This window comes from Carcharodon carcharias, chromosome 19 (genome assembly GCF_017639515.1).
Source record: "Carcharodon carcharias isolate sCarCar2 chromosome 19, sCarCar2.pri, whole genome shotgun sequence".
Taxonomy (NCBI): Eukaryota; Metazoa; Chordata; class Chondrichthyes; order Lamniformes; family Lamnidae; genus Carcharodon; species Carcharodon carcharias.
The window spans coordinates 30,144,343-30,171,663 of NC_054485.1; the positions used below are offsets into that span (position 1 = coordinate 30,144,343).

Here is a 27,321-nt window from a genome sequence, read left to right on the forward strand (position 1 = left end):
TGTCCTTTCATGGAAGTCAGAAGGCTGGAAACCGATGCTGGATATTTCAATTTTCCAGCAATGTTGACTTCACACGATGAGATAGGCAGTGATGAATCAGTGTTATAGATGAAGATACAGACTTCCAGCAGAAGCAGGGTAAATGGAGCCAGGTGTCCAAATTGGGCCACAGTTTCTTTGGTGTGGGCTGCTAGTCAGATGTTAAACAGCAGACTGAGCTATTCAACTCAACAAGGCAATATTATTTGTTCAACAAGCCAGAGGCCTAGGTCAGGTCACTTTACCTCTCCATGATGTCTTCAGCAAAGGATGTTTATCCAGTGTTTGAAAATTGGCTTTATGGTCCAAGCTGATACTATCTTATTCATTATGGGCTAAAAGGAATGCTTGGGAGGCCATTTTCCACTGGCCAGCCTGGGTCATCAAATACAAATCGCCTTCTTGTAGCTCCCTTTGAAGTTGAACTGTGCAGTCCTCAGGTGATCATTAGGATCTGTGCGAGATTTCCAAAACTGCAAAGTGGCTTCTTTTGTTCTGGAGTCACAGGCAGACACAATTTCAGTCATTTTAAGGATCTTCGTTCAGTTTTTGTAATTTTAGAAATAGCCATGAGGATATCTATATATGTTTTATAAAAAAATACCGTGTGAAGTCTTAGTTCGTCACAGTACCTGTTGGGGGTGGTAAACTGGCAATAGCAGATTGGCTGTCTCTTACACACACTGCACGATTTTATACACTATCAACACTGAAAACTGGCCTGAAACTTTTCTAATTTTAGATTGTGTTCTTTGGTCAGAATAATGAATAATTTGCTGACATTGTTTTGTCAACTCCTTCCATTATTTTACCAATTTCATTTATTTTCCTATAAAGTCTCTTCCAAAGAAAAAAGAAAATCAGCTTCCTTAACTTTTTCCTTTAACTACAACTCCCAATAACTGTGTTGCTCAATTCTGTGCCTTTAGAGTTTTCTGATTACATAATTTTAGGTGTTATATTCAAAGTACTCCACATGGGGACCAATTGATGCCTTAGGTAACATCAACTCTCCTCTTCTAATTTATATTCAAACATTGGCCTGGATTTTTGCTGCATTGTGAAGACTCTGGGTGCTTTCCAAAATGGCAGGAGGCACCTGGACTCAGAAGTCCCACCTCCTATGAACAGCACTAGGGGTTGAGAACAGGGGCAGGAAGTGACTCTCACATCTGTGAACCTCGAGCTCATAAGGGCTATTTGAACTCAGTGCTGAGTTCAAACAGACCCCAGTTTCACTGGAGCAAGGGCCTTAAAAATCATAAGAAGTCATAAATCCTCTTGCAGGGTGGATAAGGTCTGTAGAACCATCAAATTATCTGAATGGCCAGCCCTTTGAAAATTGAAAAAAAAACTCCCTGCCTGTGTCTGTGAGAGTTAGAAAAAAAAAACCTGTGCTAGCAGGTTCAAAGCTATTTGTTTACATAACCCTAAGTGCTATTGGGCTGAATTTTATGGCGGTGGTGGGGTTGGCGCATTGTATTCCTCAGCAGAACCACCCCCCCCCCGCCCCCCCGGAAGAGAAAAACTGCCCCCGCAGCAATAACACACCTGCAGCCTAAACTAGCTGAGAATCCCACCCCATTCAGTTGAAAGGAAGCCCTGCTCTTGAGATATGTTTTGGAGGCCACGCTGGGAGGCACAAAGGTGAGAATGGGGGATAAGGCTTGGGAGGGGGGTGCCCCTGCTGCACACAGGGCACCCCCCCCACCAAAGGACATAACCCTCTTCCTTCCTGCCTTTTCACCACATTTATTTTTAAAAATGGCCTTCTCACTCTCGCCTGCCTGTCTGCCACCCCCTGTGTATTATGGCAATGGAGGTGGATTGAAAACTTAAAGTGGGCAATAATTGGCCACTTAAGGGCCTCAATAGGCCTAAGGATGGGCAGGCTAGTGGGCACCTTGCCTACCCACCCCCACTTTATTTTTTTGTTCATTCATGGGATGTGGGCTTCGCTGGCTCAGTCAACATTTATTGCCCATCCCTAACTGCCCTTGTTCAGAGGGCATTTAAGAGTCAACCATATTGCTCTGGGTCTGGAGTCACATGTAGGCCAGACCAAGTAAGGACAGCAGATTTCCTTTCCTGAAGGACATTAGTAAACCAGATGGGTTTTTACAACAATTGACAATGGTTTCATGGTCATCATTAGACTGTTAATTCCAGATTTTTTATTGAATTCAAATTCCACCATCTGCCACCTGGGATTTGAACTCAGGTCCCCAGATCATTACCCTGGGTCTCTGGATTACTAGTCCAGTGACAATACCACTATGCCATCGCCTCTCCTCAAAGGAGCACTGATAATTGATAAAGCCGTGAAAGGCAAGAAAGGTAAAGAGAGACAGATCCAAGTGGTTAAAAATGTTAATGTGGAGAAAAACAACCTGTTGCATACAGATCCGCTACCAATTTGATGGTGGCAGGTCATATGAGAGTCATGGCTCTCCAAGGCAGAACATATTATCAACATACTTAAGTTGAGCTTTGAATTAGGTTGCGATACTAATGCACAAATATTTAATGGGTTCATCTAAAATTCCTTTCTTCATTATTTTAGCTAAGGTTATTAACCCATTTATTTTAAGGAGAATAACATCCCAACTAATACAGTAGAGAGAGGGGTTCCAGACAAATGTGCTGTGAATTTATATGTTCACATCTCGAGCCTAATCTCAGGGTCAATCAATTTAAAGAAAGTAAGAATTTATATTTAGACAGCACCAACGCACTTTGCTAGCTGAAGAATGGCAATGACAAAAGAGCAATTGTAATTTACCATATATGGAGCTATCCAAAAATCTTAGTGGGTCATTGAACCGTGGGATGTACTGGCAGACTATGCAGGCTGGAAGAGCATTGAGCTAGCTCAGCTGTTAGCGTGTTACAATGGGTCTAGTAATCCCAAGTGAAGGAGAAGTCAGTTCCACTGTTATTCCCACTGTTGATCAGTATCCACTAATAATAATGAATTCTGGATGAGATTTTAACTGAATCAAACCCCATCCACTTACACAGAGTTAAAACTGGACCCTATGTATATGGACTTAGTGTGACTTCATATTTTAAGTTAGTCTACTTAAAATAAATGGGTTAATACCTTAGTAGCTAAAATCATGAAGAAAGGAATTTTAGATGAACCCATTAAATATTTCTACATTAGTCCATGGTTCACTGTCCTGCATACCATCTGGGCTTCTACATTAAGGATGGCTGCAGCATTTGAAGCATTACAATGAGGTTTCCTTTGATGGCTGCATGGAGCACAGAAGATTTGGAGTAGATCTTACTACTTTTTCTACTCCCTGATGCAAATTTCTCATGGCTCTAAATTTGAGATTTTTTTTATTCTGGGTGACAACATTGTTTGGGAGAGCTCCTCAGGCAGAACATATAAAAGGTATGCAGACATTCCTTGCTGATTTTATTACAGTATATGAATTGATTTTGGATGTATCTGATAAGCTCTGTTATGTTGGGCATTGTCAATGCTTACTGAGGATGGTACTTTGTCGTTTGAAATGTAGGACAGGCATTGAATGCATTGAGACCAGTAATCCTTCTGTTTCATCTAGCCGGATAATAGTCCATGGCACCTTTGGATTAAGTTTGTGCTGCTCAGTTGTATTAGCAATAGTTAAGGGAATTAATTATGCATTTCTACTTTGATGGTTGTAGTCTTCTGGGTAATTATGTCTTTGCATGTAAATCTAGTGTTCAGGTTGGGAAGGTGGTTTGTTAGAATGTTGATAAGCAGCATCTAGAAAAGGTGCAAGTATCTCGACATGGATGTTCATTTTGAGGACATTAATTGCAAGGTTTGGAGATCAACCATTGGAACGTACTGTCCACATCAAAAGCAGTCATAAATCTAAATCAGCACAGAAACAAACCCCTCGATATTTGTTAAAGATATTTAATTCCCTTTAGCAATGATGTTGACAATTCTTGGATCTTGCGTCCTCCCACCTCAACCAAAGCAGCCAAATCAGAAATCATTAGTGTCCCTGTCAGAAGCTGACCACTTCATATCATTATTAATTTTAATTTTAAAATGGACAAGGCTTTACCCTAACTAGCCATGACTCACACCAGAGGGATTTCTAACCTTCCGAAACCAGCAGCGAGCTCATTATCTTTAAAGAGGTGCTAATTCCCTCTGTGACTGCCGACAACTAAATTAGAAAGAAATGCACCATTCTCCTTTGCATTGCTAAGGCAGAACTCGAGCCAATGGAGATGGTGTGTCTGCAAAGGACAAAAGGGACCCTGACCCCTGACTCCTCTATTAAACACCTCAAGATTCCAGACCTGGGAAAATACACCTTTTGTCCAACACCCAAGAAAAGTAGGAGGTACATGACACAGCCTCCCCCAAATTTCTGGAACCTGTAATACTTGTGTATGGCCATAAGACCATAAGACATAGGAGCAGAAATTAGGCCATTTGGCCCATCGAGTCTGCTCCGCCATTCAATCATGGCTGATAAATTTCTCAACTCCATTCTCCCGCCTTTTCCCCGTAACCTTTGATCCCCTTACCAATCAAGAACCTATCTATCTCAGTCTTAAATACACTCAATGACCTGGCCTCCACAGCCTTCTGTGGCAATGAATTCCATAGACTCACCACTCTCTGGCTAAAGAAGTTTCTCCTCATCTCTGTTCTAAAAGGTCTTCCCTTTACTCTGAGGCTGTGCCCTTGGGTCCTAGTTTCTCCTACTAATGGAAACATCTTTCCCACGTCCACTCTACCCAGGCCTTTCAGTATTCTGTAAGTTTCAATCAGATCCCCCTTCATCCTTCTAAACTCCATCGAGTATAGACCCAGAGTCCTCAAACATTCCTCATATGTTAAGCCTTTCATTCCCGGGATTGTTCTCGTGAACCTCCTCTGGACCCTCTCCAGGGCCAGAACATCCTTCCTGAGATATGGGGCCCAAAATTGCTCACAATATTCTAAACCCAGGCAGTCTACCATTTTATCATCTAACAGGTAGCAGCAGAAAAAGCTCTATCCAGGTAAATTGTCTGGCCCTTATCTACACTGTGAACTACTGGAACATTGGAACTTCTGCATCTGTGACTTCAAGACAAATTCATCTTTACGTGCCTTCTCCCTTCGTGGAAGTCCGCGCTTCTGGAAAGTTGGATCATCCTGCAACAGTTTCAGCCTGCTAACCTCCGAGGAATACGCCACTGGATTTTTGATTCTAGAATCTGGACTCACATGAAACCATAACTCTTATTTTTATTGTGGTCTTGCCCTGTACCCCTTTCTTTCCCTTATCCCTCTTTTATTGTATGAGTGCAAAAAGGGACTGACATTGCGAAACCCCTTTCCCACGTTTTGTGTGTGTGCAAAATAAGCCAACCCTCTTATTTTGCCTTATCTCAAGTTTGCTGTGGGGTTATTAATAGAGGATTGGATCACTCCAAATTGAAGGGTTGGAAAAAACAAGCCACCACCTATAAAGGGGGAAAATCAGAAATTAAAAACACCTTTCTGTTTATGGACGGGTGATAAGAAGAGAAATCAGGGCTGTTTAAATTAATCCCCCTCCGCCATAATATCGGAAAGAAAAAGAAAGACTTGGGCCTGACTTTTACCATGGCAGGCGTGGGGCCAGTTGAGAAACCACCCACGATTGGCCCACGACCGCAATTTCACACTCGCTGGCCAATTTAGGCAAGCCTAGCGTGAAGCGCATCTTCCCAATGGCCTGTCGGATACTGGGTCCAATGGCAACCGAGCGGGCAGTTTAAAAATGGCAGAGGCAGCTCCTTGAAGGCAGCCAGGGCAGAATCATATCTTTTGCATTCTGGAGAGTGAAGCTATGGCCTCAACAGTGGCTGGAGACACCAGGCGGGGGGGGCAGGGTCAGGCGGGCACTTGGCCCCCTGTTTTTCGGATGGTGTGCCTCACGGTGCTCTTGGCTGCCAGGAGGGACACCCTCATTCCCAGAGATGGAAGGAGGAGGCCACTGCACCTGACAATAAGAAGCTTGGGAGAATGTTGTAGCCAAGGTCGGCAGCCATGAGGTTGTGCGGCGCACATGGGTGCAGTGCCACAAAAGGTTCAACGACCTGCTGCGCTCGGGATGGCAGAGTACCGTGTTGGCACGGATCGGTGTGGAGAAGTGTTAAGGGCTGGCCATTCCCCTGTGGAGCTCAGGGGTGTCAGAGTCTGAGTGCCAACTGTCAATGACGCCGGAGCTGGCCAACGGAGTGAGCCCTGGCTGCTAGGACTGAGTGCCTTGCAGCTCGAGGCCCATGGCTTAGATGTGCCCTGCAGGGTGTTCCTCAGGTGTTTACATGTTTAATGTGTGAAAATGAACACCAGAGATGGTAATGTTAATTTGTTTTGATTGTGAAAATTGAATCAATTTGTTTTTGTCGTAATGGCCTGAGTATGCTCCACCATTTTCTTTGGTGCAGGGTACGGCAGTATGTAATGCTGGACGTAATTGGCTCTAAACTTTATTGCACAGGCACTAAGTGGACTGGGTTCAACTGAAAGGGTCATTTCAGACATCTTGGATGGAAGCGGCAGCCCTGGTATGAGGCGGGAGTAGATCTCTGGCAGCTGAGCTGAAGGAGCGTTGGATCATGGCATTCCTGGTGTCCCTGCCTCCTTGAAGGATACAAGGATTTGCCTCCACGCCCTCTGCATTCTCCTCTTTTGACTCACTACTGCATTCAGCACCTGCGGCCTGTGGAGCTGGTGGGCGGATGAAAGATCAAGGGGGCAAATCCGAAAACAAACAGAGTTCAATCAGAAGCCCCCTTCTGACTGGGGGCCACCTCCCCTTAGGGCCCGGTGATCTCCGGACCTCTGTCATTTCCCCCCCCCACCCCCCGACCGACCTACCCCCCCAAGACCCCGATCATGACCCCCCCCCCCCCGACCGACCTACCCCCCAAGACCCCCAAAATGACCCCCCCCCCCCCCCCCCTCCCCGGCCTTCCCTACCCCATCCTCCCGCCCCCTGATCCCTGCCACTTACCTCTCTTCTGGTTCCCGGCACTTTTTTTCCATGCAGCTAGCTGCAGTGCTTCTTCTGGCCACTGCAGCACTGTCCCTAGAATGACCGGAGAGCTGCTGGCCAATCTGATTGGCCGGCAGTTCTCCAAGGCAGACTCCCTCCCGGTGATGGGCAGAGGTCCCGCCTTCTGCTAATAAACGCTAGTTAGAGCTAGAATCGGTGGGGATGTGTTCCCGCCGACTCTTCAGGTGGCAGGGGCTGAACCCCCTGGAGAGCTTTGGCAGCCACTGTGATAATTTGACATAGAAATGGCCACCCATGGAAACTTATCCCATATCCACATGGAGGTCAAGAATTTCTGCAGAAAATGGGAATTCCTGTATTGATGGAAATACAGTATTCATAGAATCACAGAAATTTACAGCTCAGAGGGAGGCCAGTCTGTCCTACTAGTGCTGGCCCTTAAGAACAGCCATGCTTCGTCCCACACCCCCACCTTTTGTCTGTAACCCTACCAGTTCCTCATCCTCACACACTGATGTCACAAGAGCAAAGGAATACATAGAATGCAGCTGAAATGGAACCCTCATCACTATGGGAACCATGGTTAGAGTTATGAATGCAAAAAAATGTTTAATAAAATGTGGTCACTTAAAAATGAAAATTCTGACCACCTTTTCTGTAACATCGACTGATGTATATCAAGTGAACAGAATACTGCAGCACTATATTACTGGATTTATCCGATAACTCACTCATGCCTGTGATCCTGTGGTGCTGGTTTGATAACTGAATAAAATTAGAGTAAATTTAACAATGTTTAGGAAACATTACCATCTGTGTTTTGAGCATCAAATAAATGTCACAGATCTGTGTTTTATTTCAATACAGTCAAATGCCAAGGAAACAAAAGAAAGCAATAAATTAGAGTTGCTTTTTTTAAGAGTATGTTTAATACTGACATCAGTGGAAAATCAAGTGCTTTTCCCACTTTCTAGTCAGTAATAGCATTAAGCAGTACTGGGCTTATACCTGCCATTAACAAGATTATATGGAGGTACTCCCTCACATTGCCAATGCATCTTCATGTTAAGACACAAGTATTCTGTGCTCGATTAACTTGCTAAAGGTTGTTGCAGCAAGTTAAAAATTCACACCAGCTAAAAGCAACATGCTTTGGATGATGTAACTGTACAATCATTTTGAAAAGAAAACCTCTTTTGAGGGTAACATTCACACGATACCCAAGAAATTGTTTAAATCTGGACTCAGGATTGACCTTCAGGCAATGTACTAGGGAGAAGCCTGGGATCACGGAGGGATCCAGGCCACAGGGTCAGGATGGGGATCGTGGGGGTGGAGATCCCGAAGTAGCTCCCTTCAATCAAGCAACTGAGGGCTTTTGAACGAGGGATTCTCCCAGAAGCCCATAAGGAAACCCAACACTGTTTTGCTTTTCAGGCTCCCCACATGGTGAGTTCCCCACCTCCTCTGTGGTATTCAGTCCACTTTGCTGAGATGTACCCTTGATTTAGACAATAACTGAATTATTCATTTGAAGTGAAATCAATTCAAACTAATGAAACAATTGCATTGTAAATACAGCCTTAATGCTTCACAGTTTAAACTATCGAACACGTTGAAGATACCAATGTATCACTAATTCTATCTTAGTTGCACCCAGGTTATCCTATTGTACTAAATATTTTGAAAGCATAAAAATGGGAGCCATTGCACTATTTAAAGTTTCTTTTTAAAAAAGTAAAACTTAATTACATAACCTTAATACTCAGCTATTGGTCATAATGTTGTTATATTGTTCCATGAAAACAGGGTGATGAATGTCTCTTTTTGACAGCACCCAAACAAATTCTCCATGATACAATAAGCAGTTGTTGTGACCAATGGGATTCAGTGGAAAGCAGCGTGTAACTAGTCTGTGGGCACTAGCTGAATGTTAATAAATGTTTTGACAAGCGATTACCCCAATTACAACTAAACACCATGATCAGAAAAGAAACGTTAGGCTCTGAGACACAGAGACTACAATCAATGTGTCTATACCAAATTACCATTAAACGGAGAAGCTCATTACAGGAAATCAAGAACATAAATAGAAAATTGACCCATCAAGCCTGTCCTTTTTATTTACCATGTATAGTCTCCCCTATTTTAATCTCTATTGCACTTACTTCATTTCCTGAAGGAGTGTTTAAACATCCACTCCCTGTACTAACGGTATTCTGTAACTGTGTGCACTGCCTGCAGGGTGCACTGCAGCAAGTCATCAAGGATTCTTCATCAGCACCTCCCACATAGCTTCTGAAAACAAGGATATGAGGTGCATGGAAGCACCAGCACCTTAATGTTCTCTTCCAAGGGCGGGATTTTAATGCCCTCCCACAAGTTGAGTTAGAAGGCGAGGGAGGGGGCATTTAATCAGGCAGGCGGGGGCCCCACCACTTTCCCTTCTCTGCACTGTTAAGTCTGGGGTGGGAAGGTTTGTGGACACCCTTCCCGCCCTGCTACCAATCGAGGCCCATTATGGCCTCATCCTGCTGCCAAAGGCTGAATACCACAGGGGAGGCGGGGAACTCACGACGTGGAGAGCCCGAAAAGCAAAACCGTGCTGGGTTTCCTTGTGGGCTTCCGGGAGAATCCTCGTTCAAAGGCACTCAGTTGCCTGATTGAAGGACCCCGCTTCGGGACCCCCGACCCTACTCTCCCCATCCTGACCCTGTGGCCTGGGTCCCTCAGTGATCCCAGGCTTCTCCCTGGTACATTGCTGGCAACTGACATTTCTCCCACTGGCACAGTCTGAAATGGACACCTGCCAGTCTTTGATTGGCCAGCAGCACTCAGGGGGTGGAATTTCTGCCCCTTGAGCCCAGGGAAAGCCCACTGCTGGCCACTTAAGTGCCTCTTTGGTACGTAATTCCAGCATCCTTCTTCAAAGGAGACGATGCAGGGCTCCAGCATAAAATCCCCACCGCCTTGATTAAATCCTGCCCAAGTCAAACATCATCCCAGCTTGGACATGTATCACATTCCTTCATCATCATTGGGTTAAAACCCTGCAACTCCCTACCTTACTGAAAGAATATCTTCATCTCAGAGACTGCAGTGGTTAACATTAAGGTAAAAAAATTGATGCAATATCCCAAATGTAAATTCATCAGTGCATGACTGGAAACATGTTTTGAGATACAATCAAAATGTTGTCGAGGTGGAGCTAAGCGTTTGAAAATTTTGTTATCTGGTTTCCAATTTCAGTAACCACACAAATAACTGTCCTTATCTAGCCATACCAACAGGCAATCAATCATTGTTTTAATTCATGATTGCCATTCCAAAATAGTAAAGCTATATTCATCTACACTAAAATCCAACTCCCATTTGCTAGCCCATTAACTTAATTAGACTAATCTGTTTCCTTTTGTTATTGTCATCACATTGGCCATATATTTGCTGATGATAACAAACTAATAGGAATTAATTGACATTATCAGTATAAGTACAGGCCTCTAAATCATTCATGAATAAAGTGAACTGTGGGAGATTTGAAACAACTAAAATTAGGCCCATCACTGCTGCTCAGAGATTTTAAATTCACCTTTTACTTTCAATCACCGAGCAAGTTTTTAACACAGCTCTCATATTTATTATTACTTTCATAAATGTCAGCTTTTTTTAAAAAGGTACTTCGATGCATAGTTGACCCTCTTTGTGTTCCCTATCTGGTAGGAAAAATTATAATTTATCATTGCTGCATTGTATTAACTTTCACTTGCAGGAGACAAAACATTTCAAATTGCACAGGGGCCATGATTCAAACTAAATTGATACCAACCATGGGTTCAGTCAGCATGCACCTTAACTGAAGCACAGGGGACTGATATCCTTTGTAGGAACAATGCAACATATAAGCACCAAAGGTTTGCCTTCAAGTTTCATAACATTGCCAATAAACAGCCTCAGGATACCCACACAATATGGTGCTCGGAGATTGAACTGAGACCTGGGTAGTAAACAGTAAATGCAGGCTTTTAAGGAATGAAGTCAAAAAGTCATCATATCCTAACTGGAGTTCAAAGAAGTAGCACTCTTGTGTTGAAAACAGGTCAGAGTCTCTCATATCTGTGAGGATCCCTTGGTTAGGATAAAGGCTGTAAGTTGTGGGGTGGGTTCATAAAATAGGAGCTGACCTGTCTGGAAATCCAGGCTTCATTAATGACTTGTTGCGCATGATAGACACACATGAGCCTTCTGATTCCTGCATCATTCAGGAGCAGAGTTGTTTTCCATCTTTGTTAGAGTTAGCAGTCTTTCTTGGTCTCACTGGCTAATAAAAGGACATTTATTTCCTCTCTTCATTTTCTGTAAGACAAAGTAGGTCTAAGAGGTATTCTTAGCAGTACAAAATACCTTTAAGGACAGGGTATCAGGGGTTATAGTTAAACTGTGGCTCCGCCAGCCATTCAGGCAGAGTTAAGAACATCACTTAATTTACTTTAGCCTAAGATCAAGAAAGGTGACAAGGAAACCAGCTCAGATATTAGCTCTCGTGTGTGGGTGGGTTCAGTCAGAAATGAAGGCCTAATTGAAACAGATAGTAATTGACTCAGCCATGTTGCTTATGAGGATCAGGTCAAGTAAGCTCTGAACATTGTTACATCACACACGTATACTTGAACATTTTGATAGACTGGCTATTCAAAATGTTAACTCATCAAAGTAATTACCTGAGTATAGCTGAAAAAAGAGATGTCAAAGCTTTTTGTCTTACATTGATCAGGACACTTCACAGGAATACCAATATAAGGGGAAAACAACAATTTATGCTGTATGTGAAGAGAGTGCTGATTGGGTCGCAGGTTGGTAGAGTGTCATGGCAGCCAGATGGTAAATGCCAAGCTGCCCAAATCCCAGAGGGAAACTTGAAGCAGCTGCCACAACTATTTGCAACTTGCACTTATTTTGAGGTGCGGGCTTTGAATTCAGTAAAAAGAAAGCCACCAATTCTTATAGGTTTTTTACAAAACTAAATTAAACCTTCATTAATAGAATAAATGATTTCAAACACATATGTAGATCTACAATTTACTACCATAATAACTTCTAAATCCCCAAATTAATCTAAAGCCCAGTTACACCTCTGTTAAGGCAACAGTAAGACACATAGATTTTAAAGGACCCAGGTAAAGTAACACAGAATACCCTAAACAGTCGAATTCAAAGTGAGTTTTCCTCAGCTTCAGTTCCTTGTAGACAGCAGCTTGAGGCTTAGCTGTTGGAGGCTTTTCACACTTGTTGATCTTAGAATGCCTGCCCTTACACATAGCCTTTTCTCAATTATACATATTTTCCCCTTTGAATGCAAATTCCCAAAATTCCAAATGTCTTTGGACTTTATCTCTCTAATAATAAAAATCTATCAAAGTACCAATTTTACCAGTAAATTTTGGGGAAAATAAATGTACTGTTTCTTAACTTCTCCTGGCTCGGTGTAACATTTCACCCTCTTCTTTGAATTCAAACTAGCCTGGCTTATTTAAAAATGCAAATGCTCTCTTTACACCTTTGTTTACCTAATTAACATTTCAAACCTAGCTTATCTTCTGTTATATCAAAGCCTTCAGACCAGCTGCCTTTAATTCAATTAAGACACACACACACACACACACACACACTAAGTCTCACACAAACACACTAAGTCACACACATACACACGCACACTATTACTTTACTTTACAATAAATTCCAATAACATTATGAAAATTATTATAACTTCCTGACAAGAGGCATTGCTGTGGAGAATACACAACTGATGGTGACTGACATTAACTGCTAAACATTTTTTGCAATTTAAACCAGGCAACTTGACCCCGATTGGTCAAGGCATTGCCCTGAGGAATGAGTCAGTGAATGGTTGTCACTTGTTTTGTTTAGCTAAAACAGATACAATGTGTGTATATGTTCTTTCCGTTAGCAAAGAACAGGACACTGTGTATTAATCTATGTAGCTTCCGGTACACAGAAATGTACCACATTCTGAGCCTGAATGATAATCTCAAATTGGTTGTCAGCTTAAATTTTAGCACAATGAGGATTATTTAGCAAATGTTGTCCTATCGCGGAATCACATCTAATGTTGAACACTATTTTGAGTTTTGCAACCACGGGCTGGTTGGGTATGGTCTGTACCTTGCTCTTTGCGAACAGCAACTGGGACATGCTGTTTGATACGATCTACCAGTCTTCGGGATGTCCGGCCTACTTACCTAGCATCACATGGGCACCGAAATTCAGATACCACATTACTCATTTGTGTGATAGGCAGAACATCTTTTTGGCTTGACTGCAGCATCCTGTTAGTGGCGAATACCACTCATGTTGCTACTTATCTGCCTTCACTTTCATTACTTGCTGTGATATCTTTAAACGTCCCCTCGCCGACTCACAAGCTTTGTTCAATCTTTCCCTGAAATTTGATACGTAATCCAGGAGAATAGTTTCTGAATTTTGACCCACCAATTTCTCATGAATCAATTTCAGTGGTCCCCTTACCTCATGACCATAAACTAGTTCAAAAGGGCCAAAATCAGTAGATGCATTAGGAGCGTCTCTAATAGCAAATAATAAAAATGGAATTCCTGTATTCCAATGCTGTGGATAATCCTGACAGTACGCTCTCACTATAGTTTTTAAAGTTTGATGCCATCTTTCCAAAGCTCCTTGTGACTCTGGATGGTAAGCTGTTGACTTAAACTGTTTTATCACCAAACTGTTCATTACTTCCTTAAAAGGCTGTAACATAAACTTTGAACCCTGATCTGATTGTATTTCTTTAGGTAAACCATATCTTGTAAAAAAAATTAGTTAACTCTTCCACAATCTTCTTAGTTGTAATATTCCTTAAAGGTATTGCTTCAGGAATTCTGAAACCATCCATTACTGTCAGTAAGTACTGATTTCCACTTTTAGTCTTATGGAGAGGTCCTAAACAATCAATCATGACCCTGGTAAAAGGTTCTTAAAATGCTGGTATTGGGATTAAAAGCACCGACTTAATCAGTGCTTATGGTTGCTTTGTTACTTGAAATGTGTGACAGGTTCTACAGAATTTGACTACATCCCGATGTAATCTTGGTTACAAAACAAACCTGTGTCTTTCCTGTGTTTTCCTAATTCTTAATGACCCCCAATTGGAATTTCATGAGCAATTCTCAAAATCTCATTTCTATACCCTAATGGGATAACAATCTGATGCACCTCCCTCCAGCTTTCATTTGCTGAGACATGATCCATCCTCCATTTTCTCATTAAAATATCTCCCTTAAGGTAATAACATACTGGAATACATTTTGCTTCTGTTTCTGAGTAAGCTTTCCGTTATAACTGTTTTAATTGCAAATTATTTTTCTGTAACTCCACTAACCTCGAGTTAAACACTTCAGCTGAATTGTCCTGTAGTCTTTCCTCTTGAACAAACATAGTGCCAGCTAATTGGATTTCAGCCTTCTTCTTGCCTTTGAACTGCCTGCCCGGCTTGTTTTTCTTGTTTCAATCTGTGTACCTATGATCTCATTATCGCACAATCTGTAAACAATCCAGGATACTCCTTCTGTAACACCTCTGTTGAAAACACTTCTACAGGTTGCTCAACTACCATAGACATCATGCAAATCTGTAAGCTATATCATTATCCAGAACATCTGAACACCTGCAATGGGCAATTTTTCCACTACTTCAACAATAACTTCACCTATCTCCCATTTTCTCTTTAAATTTATCTTCCACAAGAGAGATAGGTTTAGCATCTCCATGAACCCCACTTGTTATCACCTGCTCCTGCAATACTCCCTCTGAAGAACAAAAGAACATTAAGGATTGACTAGCCCTTGTTTCTCTTAAAATGTTAACGTCTTTACCTGTTTCACCCTGTACACATGGAAAGACTTTCCCTTAACACACAAAGTCTTTAAACATGTCTGCAACCTGCTCCTCAGAATTCTCTTGGGTAAATTGTGAACATATTCCAACTTCTTAACCTTTCACTGATTCTTCCCAGTTTCCTATCACTGGTTTCTCCTGTGCCTGAACCTCAGAACCCACAGTACTTTAACTTCCAGAACTTTTCTACACCCCAATAATTCCAACAAATTTTCCCTATAATTTCCAACACACTGACTTTATGTGCCTCACTTTATTACAATGAAAAACACCTCAATTTTCGAATGTCACTCCTACCCTCAGCACCTTCCTTTTTATTCTGAGAAAAGCTTCCTGGGAATTTCCAGCTATCCTTCTCTTCCCTGACTACCTACCTTTCTATCACCTTCCCACTTTCTATCCTTTTCTGATTTGAAAGGGTGACAAAAAAAAGTTTAGCTCTATGAACTAACTCATAATTATCAGCTATCTCTGCTGCTTGTCTTACTCATAATCATCAGCTATCTCTGCTGCTTGCCTTACAGTTTGAACCCTCTGTTCCTCCACATGAGTTCTCACAACCGAAGGATTTGAAATTTTAAGTTCTTCCAAAAGAATGACTTCCCTAAGAGCTGCATATGCTGTCTCTATTTTTAATGCCCATATCCACTGGTCAAAATTACTTTGTTTTACTCTCTCAAATTCAATATAAATTTGCCCAAGCTGTTTTCTCATATTCCTAAATTTCTGCCTGTATGCTTCAGGAACCAACTCATTCACTCAAAATTGCCTTTTTCACCACATCATAATTCACCGATACTTCTTCAAACAGCGAAGCATGCACCTCATGTGGTCTATCCACCAACTTAGACTGTAACAATAACGTCCAGTACTCCTGTGGCCATTTCATCTGTTTAGATAGCTTCTCAAATGGAATAAAGAATGCTTCGACATCTTTTTCCACAAACTTTGGAAGAGCTTGTACAAATTTAAACATCTCCCCAAAGTGTTTTTAGGTTAAAAGCTTTGTCATCATCAGAGCTCTCCTCAGAATCTGAGATCTCTTTTTAACTTCCAACCTTCAAACCAAGTATTCCCTTTTCCTTTCTTTCTCTCTTTCCCTGGCCTCTCTTTCTTTATCCTTCTGCCTTGCCTGAAATTCCAGTTCCAGCTTCCTTTCTTCCTCCTGCCTTTCTGCTTGCTCCCTTTGAAATGCCCTTTCTCTTTCCTTTGCTTCTTATTCAAGTTTTTTTCAGTTCCTTTGCTTGTTCAAGTTCCAGCGTCTTCATTGGTAACTGAAGTCTCACTACCTCCAGCTGCGATTCACTAGTGTCAGGTATCATTTCCAAGTGTAGATGTTGTGCTATACCTCTAATTTTTTGTGATTTCCTAGCCCTTGCAGGTAACCCCAATTGCAATTTATCCGCCAACTCTTTAACTTACTCTTGGTTACCCAAACCAGAGTTATATCTTATACTCCAAGACAAGTCTTAGAAATTGCCTAAGCCATCTTGCTGTCTTAACACATAAAAAATCTCACCAACTCCTGGGTTCAAAGTGCTTCTTGCACTTATAACCTTAGGATTCACCAATTTCAAACCAATCAAGGAATTACAAATATTTTCCCACCAAGAGCCCCCAACTGTTATGATACAGTAGTTTGTAAAGGCTAAGTTGTTTAAATCCTAGGGGGAAACTTGAACAGTTGTCATAACCTATATTTTCAATTGGTGTGTTTGAGATGCAGCTCTGAATTCAAAAGTAAAACCACCAAGCCTCGAGATTTTTTATATAAAAACAAATTAAACATTTATTAATTTAGCAACTAATTAAACACATACACGTTAACAAATTACTACCATAATAACTTTTAAACAAATTCCCAAGTTAAACACTCCCAGGTAAAGCTGACCGCCGCCTGCGATTGACACCACACTGCGATCTCACACTGGCGGGCCAGTTAAGGCTGAGCGCTGCCCTGTGGGGATAGGGGGAGGACGGTGAGTGGGCCGAGTGCGAGCTTCGCACATGCACGCGAATGAGTGCTTCGTTATCTCCCGGAGGCACAGAGCTGCCTCATGGAGATGACGAGATATTAAAAAAAAATAAAAATGTAATAAAACATCTCCCCTCATGTGACTCTGTCACATGAGCAGGGACATGTTATTAATTCAATTTTAGAACTTTTATTTTATTTTTATTTGCTTTTGGCAACCTCCACCCGCCCTTGGATGAGGTTTCCAAAAAATGCAAAGGCCACTTGGCCTTTTCGTTTGCCCGCCAACCGTTAGGGTGGACGGGCAGCAAAAAAATTTAGCTTAATTGCTTATTTAATGGCCCTAACAGGCCTTTTAATTGTTAGCGGGCATGCTGCTGACTTTGGCACGTGCCCACTGACCGAACTATTGCGCGACTGTGCGTTGACGTCGGCACTCTCGGCTAATATTAACGTGCGTCATTTCACGTTCGAGTAGGTCATCAAGCAAAACTTTCTGCCCATAGACTTTAAACAGACACCAGGCAAAGCACATTTGACTGTACAAATTCAGAATGAGGTCCCTTGCAATTTGGTTCCTTTGCAGACACAACTGGAGGGCTGACAGACTGCTTAGATCTTATATGCCTCTGACATGCACATACAAAACTCCTCTCTGTTTATACCTAGCCTTCCCTTTGAATGTAAACTCTCATTGTATCACTAGGTCTTTGAACTCCACCTCTTCTAACAATAAAACCCCTTCCATATCACCAATTTTATTAATAATATAAACACATTGCTTGATGTTTCCTAGCTAGGTGCAAGATCTTACTCCCCTCTTTTGAATGGCTTATTCAACAAATGCAACTGTACTCTTTACCTCCTCCTTCCTACATTTATCTAAGTAATGTCTCAAAACTACATTACATCAAAGCACCCAGGCCAACTGGCTTTAATCCAATTAAGCCTCACATAAACAGACACACCCTACTACAAGTCCAATTTAAAAATAATTTCCAATAACATTATACACACTTATATATTTTCATGACAGTGAGGTCATCCATGACAGCCCTGGGCTCCGCACTTTGGAAGGATGTGAAGGGATTGGAGAAAGTGCAGAAAACATTCACGAGAATGGTTCCAGGGCTGAGGAACTTCAGTTATGAAGATAGATTGGAAAATTTAGGACTGTTTCCTTGGAGAAAAGCAGGCTGAGAGGAGATTTGATAGACATATTCAAAATCATGACAGGTCTGGGTAGAGTAGATAGGGAGAAACTGTTCCCACTCATGAAAGGGTCGAGAATGAGAAGGCACAGATTTGAAGTAATTGGTGAAAGAAGCAAAAACGATATGAGAAAAAAATTTCAGTGAATGGTTAAGGCCTGGAATGCACTACCTGAGAGTGTGGTGGCCAGATCAGTACTCAGACAGGGCTTCCAAGCTCCTAGCAAACATGGCAAAGTTGGAAGCAAAGAACTGTGAAAAAAGCTATCACTTTGATACAGTCAAATGATAGAAACTGGACTTTAAAGATCTACACATATTGCTTATGGTACATCACTGATGGTTTATTCAAATTCACATTTTCACTTTATTGAGAAATTCCACAAGGATGCCAGTTTTTGCATATTGCTTCAATATCAGATTAACATCTTGAGCTGCATCTTTCAGGCAGTAAAATATAAAAGCTGCTTGTTTACAAAGAACCATCAGAATTTTAGTAAGGAACTTCACTGTAGCTGCAAACCTATGTCTGTACGATAACTTTGTCTTCAAATTAGTCAGAAATGAAACCAACATAGTACAATTCATACGAGGAAAGCTTTTTTTTTAATATTTTGAAAAGATTTCTGAAGGCTTAAATGCTGTGTTTGTTTTATTACTGATCAAAGTTGTCCCTGAAGATCAATGTTTCTTCCAATCAAGCCCTGACATTCTTAATGTCCCCAATGATGATAGATTATGGTTATTGCACTACAATTGTGGCAGGCCAACTTCACAGTCATGTTGTGGGTTTACGAGTCACAAAGATCATTATGTTATCATGAAGCAAGACAATGTATTCCACATATGTGGTATGCTGCTTGTGTGTAATAATGACAGATGAATAGCTGATGTGGCATAAATAAACTATATGTGAATACACCATTTTAATTTATGCTTATAAGGACTATTGCCAAAACACTGGCCTGGATTTTGTTCTCAGTGGCAAAGGAATGGCTTTTGCCGTTCACCTCACACACAGTTACTCATAGATCAGGATTTAATGTGGGTGACTTGGGTCTTGTTGGAGAACTGGTGGGAGACCCACATTGCTTTACTCTGGGAGGCCCAATGCTATTAAATTTCAAACAGGCACCCACCTGGGCAGCATCAGGCCGCCCAACTGATTAAGCCATCCAGTAGGGCAAAAATCCCGCCCCTAAGAGCTGCCGGTGAATCAGAGGCCACTAGCTATGCATAATTGGCAGTGCCACTGGCCACTGCCAGTGGGGCCAGATAGATTGCTGGAGAAAGGTGAGTACGGGCAGGGTGGGATGGCAGGGTGGGGCTCAGCGGCACGAGGGTTGGGGGGGGGGGGGGGGGGGGGTGGGTTTGGAAGCAAGGGCAGGGAGTGGCTTCCTGCAAGCTTCCCCCTTCCCGGTGCTGAATGCCAGCAGCAGCAGGTTGGGGCCCTTAAGTGGCCACTGTGGACAAAAAAAAAGTCTTTTAAACAAATTCAGGGATGTGATTGACAATGCTGTCCATCACACTTTGCACACACCTGGACTGAGAAGGTAGCTTTTGTGCAGTTATTTTTCAAAAATAAGCCTCACCAAGCAGAGCAACAAAGCCAAATGCCATCAAGGAAAACAACATAACTTATAGAGAAACGGTTCCTGGATCTGCCATCCATGGAATATGGCTATGTATAGTAGCATAGTAGTTATGTTACTGGACTAATAATCCAGAAACCGTGACTAATAATCTGGAGGTGCGAGTTCAAATTTCACCCCAGCAGTAGGGGACTTTTTAAGTTCAGTTAATTAAATAAATCTGGAACAAAAGCTAGTTACAGTGACACTAAAATGCCCAAATTGTTGTCAAAACCCATCTGGGTTCATTAATGTCCTTTACTGGAGGAAATATGCCATCTTTATGTCTCCACAGCAATGTGGTTGACTCTTAATTGCAATTTGGAATGGCATTGCAAGACATTCAGTTCTATCAAAACTGCTATGAAAATCTACAATCCACATGAACTGCTGTGGTTCAAAATGGCAGGTCCCCACCAACTTCTCAGGAGCAATTAGAAGCGGACAATAAATGCTGGCCTTGCTAATGATGCCCACATCCTGTGAATGAATGTGTTTTTTTTATAAATTTCACCAGACCTAGTACACATGTTATGCCAAAATGGTGATCCTAGTACAAAAACAGCTTGTGCTACTTTAATAATTGATTTTTTAAAAATAGGTGTGTGTTGCCTGTCAAGCCAATCCTAATCTCACCCAACATCCACATTTCTGCCCTTCTAATGGGGACACAATGAGAACAGGAACCCTGGTTGATTCTTCCTCCCTAACCAAGAGAGGAAGTAGGTCACTGGTGTCAATTATTACATCTTTTATACTGCCCTTGCTTACCTCATCTAACTTAGCACAGAGGCAGGGATCTGGTCAGATTCATATGTGAGTAAAGTCACATGTGTTGTGCAAAGGGACCATGGGGCGTACATGGAAACTAATGCAGCAAGAATCAACACTTTTGTCTAGAAGGGGAGAAAATTGGCAAAGAAAGTTGGTGAGCAAAATGTTAAAATAAACTAAGGAAGCTTTCCTAAAATCTGGGCTACATTTCCTGTTAAGTGATAACATTAGTGAATCATAAAAGTCATAAATCTTCACAGGTGACACCTTTCAGGAATATTCACTCAGTCTTCTGGTCTGCCTCTAGCCCATGCAGGGGTATTATTTCTAATATAAAAATAATTTTAGAAATGTGTTTACCAATTAGTGTACCATTCATGGTGGCACCATACCTAATGCTGAATCAAATCTGACTCCTAACTTTAACAAGCTTTCCATGCTCAAATAAGCAGTCACTGAATATGCTTTAATTTGAAATTTAAGGGAAGAAAACAGGATGGCGTAATAACATTAATTCTTATAGCAGATAATGTTCTTCCATTCTCAGTTCTTCCAAACTCACAGACTTTACTAACAAAATTATTTAGTCACTGCCATACAGAGTTCCCATGTACATCCTTAGCATTCACTGTCATTATATAGAGTTCCTATGTGCAATATCATCTGGTTATTCTCTGCCATTGTGCAGAATTCCCATGTATGTGCCATAGCATTCTCTGCCATTGTATAGAGGTCCTCTAAATGATATCAATGCATTCACTATTGATACAATTTCCACACATCTAACAAGTTTGTCTTTCTGATCACTGTCATTGAAACAACCCCAAGTGCTGAACTAATTTGTGAGCACAATTACTACAGAAGATTTCTGATTCAAGGTTAAAATATTCAAGATTTGATTGAGCAGACTATCAGTCTGATACTCCTCAGTAACACTGCATACATTATTATGCAACATACAAAAAGCAGTAACCAGAGTTTAAAAGCCCCTATTATCTCACTGGCTGGCTGAAGAATTAACATCAACAGCTTGAAATAACTGGGGACAGTATCATGTCAGCACCTGTTGAATGATTTCACACAGCACTGATGGTGCACATTTGGACAGTCTACTCATCCAGAATATCAAGGAGCAACAGAAACTCTATTGTATGTTTCAGTACAGTACTCATCTACACGTGTTAAGCCAATCCAACATGAAGTTGATATCTTTCAAGTAATAAAACAAGTTAACATTTGAACCACAGAACTGGCCTTATGAGTCATGACATGTAATGGATATAAGCTTTTCAGCTCACAAAATGGATAATGATTTAAAGAGTAGCTTATATTTGCGGGATCAAAATGTTAAATCAGAGGCATTTACAGTTCAAAAGGTAGCCAATCAATCCATTTTGTCTGTGTTGGCTCTTTGTTACAGCAATCTAAAACTGATCCCACTGCTCTCTATTCTTCTCAGTCTTGCATCTTCCTCTGCTTATAAAGAGTTCCTCCACTATTCCGTTAAAAGATGCAATGGTCTTTACCTCAAATACTCCCTGTGGCAAAGCAACTTCTGCTTCAAAAGACCTGTGTAAGTAAATTTCACCTCATCTTTCTCACTTCCTTAGTGACTAATTTAAGTTGATTTCATTGATTCTTAAGCAGAGTAATGAAGCTTTCCCCATACACCTATCAAAATTGTTCACAATTTTAAAAATCTCAAATCTCATTTTAGCCTTTCACAATGCTCTTTCTATAATAGGACACTGAAAACTGCATAATGCACTCTGACTGTGCCCTCACCATTGCCATGTACAAATTAATTCTTTCCTCTTTAGTCTTCTAGTCTATGGCCTGGTTTATAAAACCCAGAATATTATGGCTTTTTGCACATTCAAGGAAGTATATCTTTGAACTCCTAGGTCTCTATGTTCATTCACAACCTGCAATGCCTTTTTATTGAATATGCATTCCAAAGCATGTTCCTGTCCTAAATTACATCTTCACATTTCTCTATATTAAGTTGCATTTAAGAGTATTATGTGCAGTTCTGGTTGCCATATTATATAAAAAGATAGAGGCATAGGTAAGGTTGCAGGAAGGACTTAATAGGATGATATCAGAACTGCAAGTTCTATCAGGAAAGAATGAATAGGTTGACTTCTTTTCTCTGGCTGACCAAATAGGGGCCTTTAAACTTGTAAAAAATTTTGACAGAGAAGGTACAGAAGGTATGCTTCCACTAGTGAGGAAGAACAAAACCAGAGGCCATCAATATAAGGTAGTCACCAAGAAATCAAATAGGGAATTCAAAAGAAACTGCTTTACATGGAGACTGGTGAGAATGTGGTTCTCGCTGTCACAGAGTACAGTAGTTGAGGTGAATAGTACAGATACAGTTAAAGCGAATCTAGATAAGCATATGAGGGAAAAGGGAACAGAAGGCTACGTTGTTAGAGTTAGTTGAGGAAGGATTGGAGGAGGCGCGAGTGGAGCATAAAAATGGGCTTAAATTGGGCTGAATGGCCTTTATCTGTGCTGTATAATCTGTGTAATTCTATGCACATCTGCCACCTATTTAGGCATTCCACTAACCTGTCTATTGCTTACCAAATCCCCTTTTGTGTTATCAGCAAATTTAGACTTAATATTTCCTATGGCCAAATCCAAAACATTGATATGTATCGAGAACAAATGTAGACCCAGCATCCAACCCTGGAAGACATTCTTTACTCCAACTCCATTAGAATGTTCGTTAACTCCGGACCTTGGTTTCCAGACCACTATTAAACTCCTTCATAATAATCAAGACCCTACCACCAATGTATTTACCCATGTTCTAAAAGTCATACATCTCTATGTACGCTGCTACATTTCCCTTTATAAACTCAAATTGTTGCAATAATTCTCCTGCGAGACATTCATTGAAAGACTTCTGAACTTGAGTAAACACTACTTCTGCATTCCATTTATACATCTGCCTTTATTATCACTTCTTCAAAGAGATCTATTAAACTTGTTATCACAACATGTCTATAAGAAATCCATCGATTATCCCCTGCATTTCACAATGCTCAATAATTTTTATCTCAAATTATGGACTTAAATACATTGTCCACTGTTGACACTGGATTAACTGGTTCATCCTTCCTAAAGGTGTTATACATGTTACCCTCCAGCAATATTTGCATATCTCAGGGGAACTGAAAAATTGTAGTCCATTATTTCCTCTTTCAAGACCTTAGGCTGCATGCCATACATGCCCATTGATTTATCCACTGTTTCTCTGGTTATTTCTAACAATTATTCACCATCCCCCACTGGCACCCCTACATTCACATCATCACCCTCATTTGTAAGTGCTGACACATCCAACATTTCATCCTTTGGTTCTATTCTCTGCTAAACTATCATTTTACTTTTAATATTCTTATAACACCCTTAATTATGCTCTTTTTCATATGCCCTTATAGCTCTTTAAATGTGGTTTACCACCTCTCCACTTCATTCTAGGAGCCTCATATTTTCTTTAATATTATTAACCTTAGTTTTATGAAATGCCTTCCTTTTGAATTTGAGTTTAGTTTTAATCCCTACTTGTCCACAGGTATTCCTCATTTGATATGTTTTATTTTTGTCTTGCAGGAACGTAACTATTTTATACTCTATTATATATTTGAAGACAACCCACTCCTGATTTGCTGTCTTGCTTGCTAACTTAAAAGTTAACACCTGTCATACATGAGTATTACATAACAATATGAACTGCTTCATAATAATCGTGACTCTGCCACCAATATTTTTACCCATGTTCTAAAAGTCATATCACGCAGCGGGTAGTTTTCTATTCTAACATAAAATACTGCGGTTGCTGGAAATCTGAAACAAAAACAGAAAATGCTGGAAAAACTCAGCAGGTCTGACAGCATCTGTGGAGAGAGAGAGAAACAGAGTTAACGTTTGGAGTCCTTCTCGAAGAGACGTGGAAGAAATTGAAGGAGGGTCATAAGGACTCAGGACGTCAACCCTGTTTCTCGCTTCACAGATGCTGTCAGACCTGCTAAGTTTTCCCCGCATTTCCTTTGTTGCAGTTATCTATTCTATTCGTCTTCCACAGCACATCACCAAGGCATGATTTAACGGCCCCTCCCGCCCGGGGGGTGGGGGGGTAATTTTGGTCCCGCCGAACTGAACGTTGATTTAAATGGTTCGCCGCATCCGCCGGGCGGAGGGAGCCGCCAAATGCTGGCTCGGGTTTTTCTTGCGAGGTAGCACACTGCCTAGCAGGTGAAGAGGTGCCTGATCCAACGTGACAGTAATGAAAAGTTTTTAATTGTCATCACTTAGTATCATCTGACCCTCTCGATGAGATCGCTGCCGTGTCAACACTTAGCAAACCTGTACATTATTCGTTACTGCAGGAGGAACTCCAGGACTTTTGTCAGCGTGGAGCCGCTTCAGCTGCAAAAAAAAACCCATCTCCAGCAGCTCGCACAGCGCGTCAAAAGAGACAAGTCCGATCTCCTCACTCCAGGGGAACTTTTCTTCCCCCAAATGATCCTTAAAAACACCGACTGATCTTTTTCTTTTGTTGTTAGATCCCAACAACGTCCCTCCCAGCAGCTCCAAGGCCACTTTTGACGATTAGTGAACAGCACTGACAATGAAGTCACGAAGTCGTTACCTGTCTCGATCCCGGACGGGCCAAGGTTGTCTCCAAGCGCTGCCGCCCCGGCGACCTCTCCTGTCCACCCCCCCGCCAGGTAAAGACCCCCGTCACCTCGGTGGACTCTTTTTACGCTCCCTCTTCCCGCTGTCCGAATGCCGACCGCGAAGGACTTTCTGATGGGGTTAGAAGCTGCTGCCGCCCTTCCCCATGACGATGTCGCAATGATCCTGAGCCAGCTGGGCAGGTTCAGCAGCTTTTCCCGCCTCGACAGGTGATCACAAGCAAAGCGCTCGTAACGCAGGCCGCACTACCGGATCCCTCCAGTAACTTCTTCAGTTGCTCTCTAATGTGTAATTTTTTTTTCCCAAAAAAAAAGTCCAAGACGCTGCACACTGTCAAGAGAAGGGGGAAAGTGACTTGAGTTAGTGCCCTCTCCTGTTTGCCCTTACTTGTGGCGCCTGTATTTCATCTACCCAAACCACCACCTCAGGACGTCCCAAAGCGCTTCACAGCCAATGACCTATCTCTGGGAACACGCTGTGGCTTCCTCAATTTCCCTCATTCTACACCATACCGACAGCACGAGTCTAAAAATAATCTATTTTTAATGTGGTCTCCCAAGTGGATGTAGCGACAAAGGTTAACTCCAGTTCCACAGCGCAGGAATGTTAAAATATTCGCATTTTGCAATTGCGCTGAATAGACCATTGTGTTCGGATAACCAAACAATGAGTGTCCCAGTTTGTGTGTTGTCATACTGGAGGGGCAATATTCCCTTTGAGTTCTAAAAGACCGTTTATGAAACAAATATTTATTTATTGGTACAATCTTTTTAATAATGTGTTAAAGTATCACCTTTAACAGGTTTGGAAGGCTTATTGCATTATGCGATCACCACCGCTGCTTACTGTCTCACGATCCAGTGAGGAATTGAATGCAGACTGGATGAATGCATCCATTCATTAAACAGGGAGGTAACCGAACATTTGTTATTTGTCTCCTGCAGTATTCACCTATCCTAAATAGTGCTGGAATGTGGTTTCACGGAGTGCACCAGCAGTTCTTCCACCCCCCCCCCCCCCCCCCCCCTCCACTACCTCAAGGAACCATTTTTCACCTGTGAGCTTAATGTGAGGCATTAAAGCCAAAACATTCTTCTCCGCCGATGCTGCCAGACCTGCTGAGTTTTTCCAGGTAATTCTGTTTTTGTTTTGGATTTCCAGCATCCGCAGTTTTTTGTTTTTATATTTTTATGACTTTTCAGAAACCTAGTGTGAACCACTAGGTCACAATCAACAAAGCCACTACATTGTCGTTTCCATGTAAGATGGGCAGAGTTGTGCATGATGACCCCAAAACACTTGAGAAATCCTGTAAAGCCATGCAATGAAAGCAGAATTTGATTTAAACACTTACACTGGCCAGCTGTAGCAGCAGTCCTGTCTCCGTAGTCCTCAGCTTGGGTGGCAACAGGGATACTAAAAATAGCTTTAGTTTCCCTGGGTAAGGAAGAGGAAAGAAACAATCTCTGCTGTAAAGAAGGGAAAAACTTGCATTTACATAGCATCTTTCACAGTATCAGGACATCCAGTTTAGTACTTCTTGAAATGTAGTTACTGTTAGTATTGTAGGAAGTGCAGGAGTCAATTTGCACACAGCAAGCTCCTCCAAACTGTAATGAGATAATGACCAGATAATTTTTTTTGTGGTGTTGGTTGAAGGATGGTTAGTCAGGGGAGAATTTCCCTGCTTTTCTTCAAAATAGTGCCATCTTTCAAAAACGTTTTATGTCCACCTGAGAAGATTGACAGGGCCTTGGTTTAATGTCTCATCTGCAAAACAGCATATCCAACAGTGTAGCACTGCACTGAGATATCAGCCTCAAATATGTGTTCAAGCCTCTGGAGTGAGGCTTGAATCCACAACTTTCAGACTTATAGATGCGAATGCTACCACTGAGCCAAAATGACACTTAGGACCAGATTTTCAATTTTGAGTTGGGCCCCCATGTGACATTGGAGTGACACGCACACTGTGATTTTTGAATTAAAGGCCAATCACTGGCCAGGGGACATGCTCCCCATCAATTTAAAGATAG

General features: G+C 41.7%; 1 protein-coding gene across 4 annotated transcripts in view; it reads right to left on the reverse strand.

Annotated features, from left to right (window-relative positions):
* Positions 1-25,603, reverse strand: part of LOC121291700 (non-compact myelin associated protein) — a 78,981-nt gene extending 53,378 nt beyond the window's left edge. The window contains exons 1-2 of one of the 4 annotated variants that reach the window (XM_041213191.1): positions 25,239-25,603; positions 11,234-11,405 (exon numbers count right to left, since the gene is read on the reverse strand). In XM_041213191.1, the coding sequence (XP_041069125.1) occupies positions 11,234-11,287 (54 nt within the window). In that variant the 5' untranslated portion in view covers positions 11,288-11,405; positions 25,239-25,603. Of the gene's footprint in view, positions 1-11,233; positions 11,406-14,466; positions 14,555-25,238 lie in introns of those variants that run through there. The other 3 variants (XM_041213193.1, XM_041213192.1, XR_005946052.1) reach the window with 3 other exon arrangements.
* Positions 25,604-27,321: the final 1,718 nt, after the last annotated feature.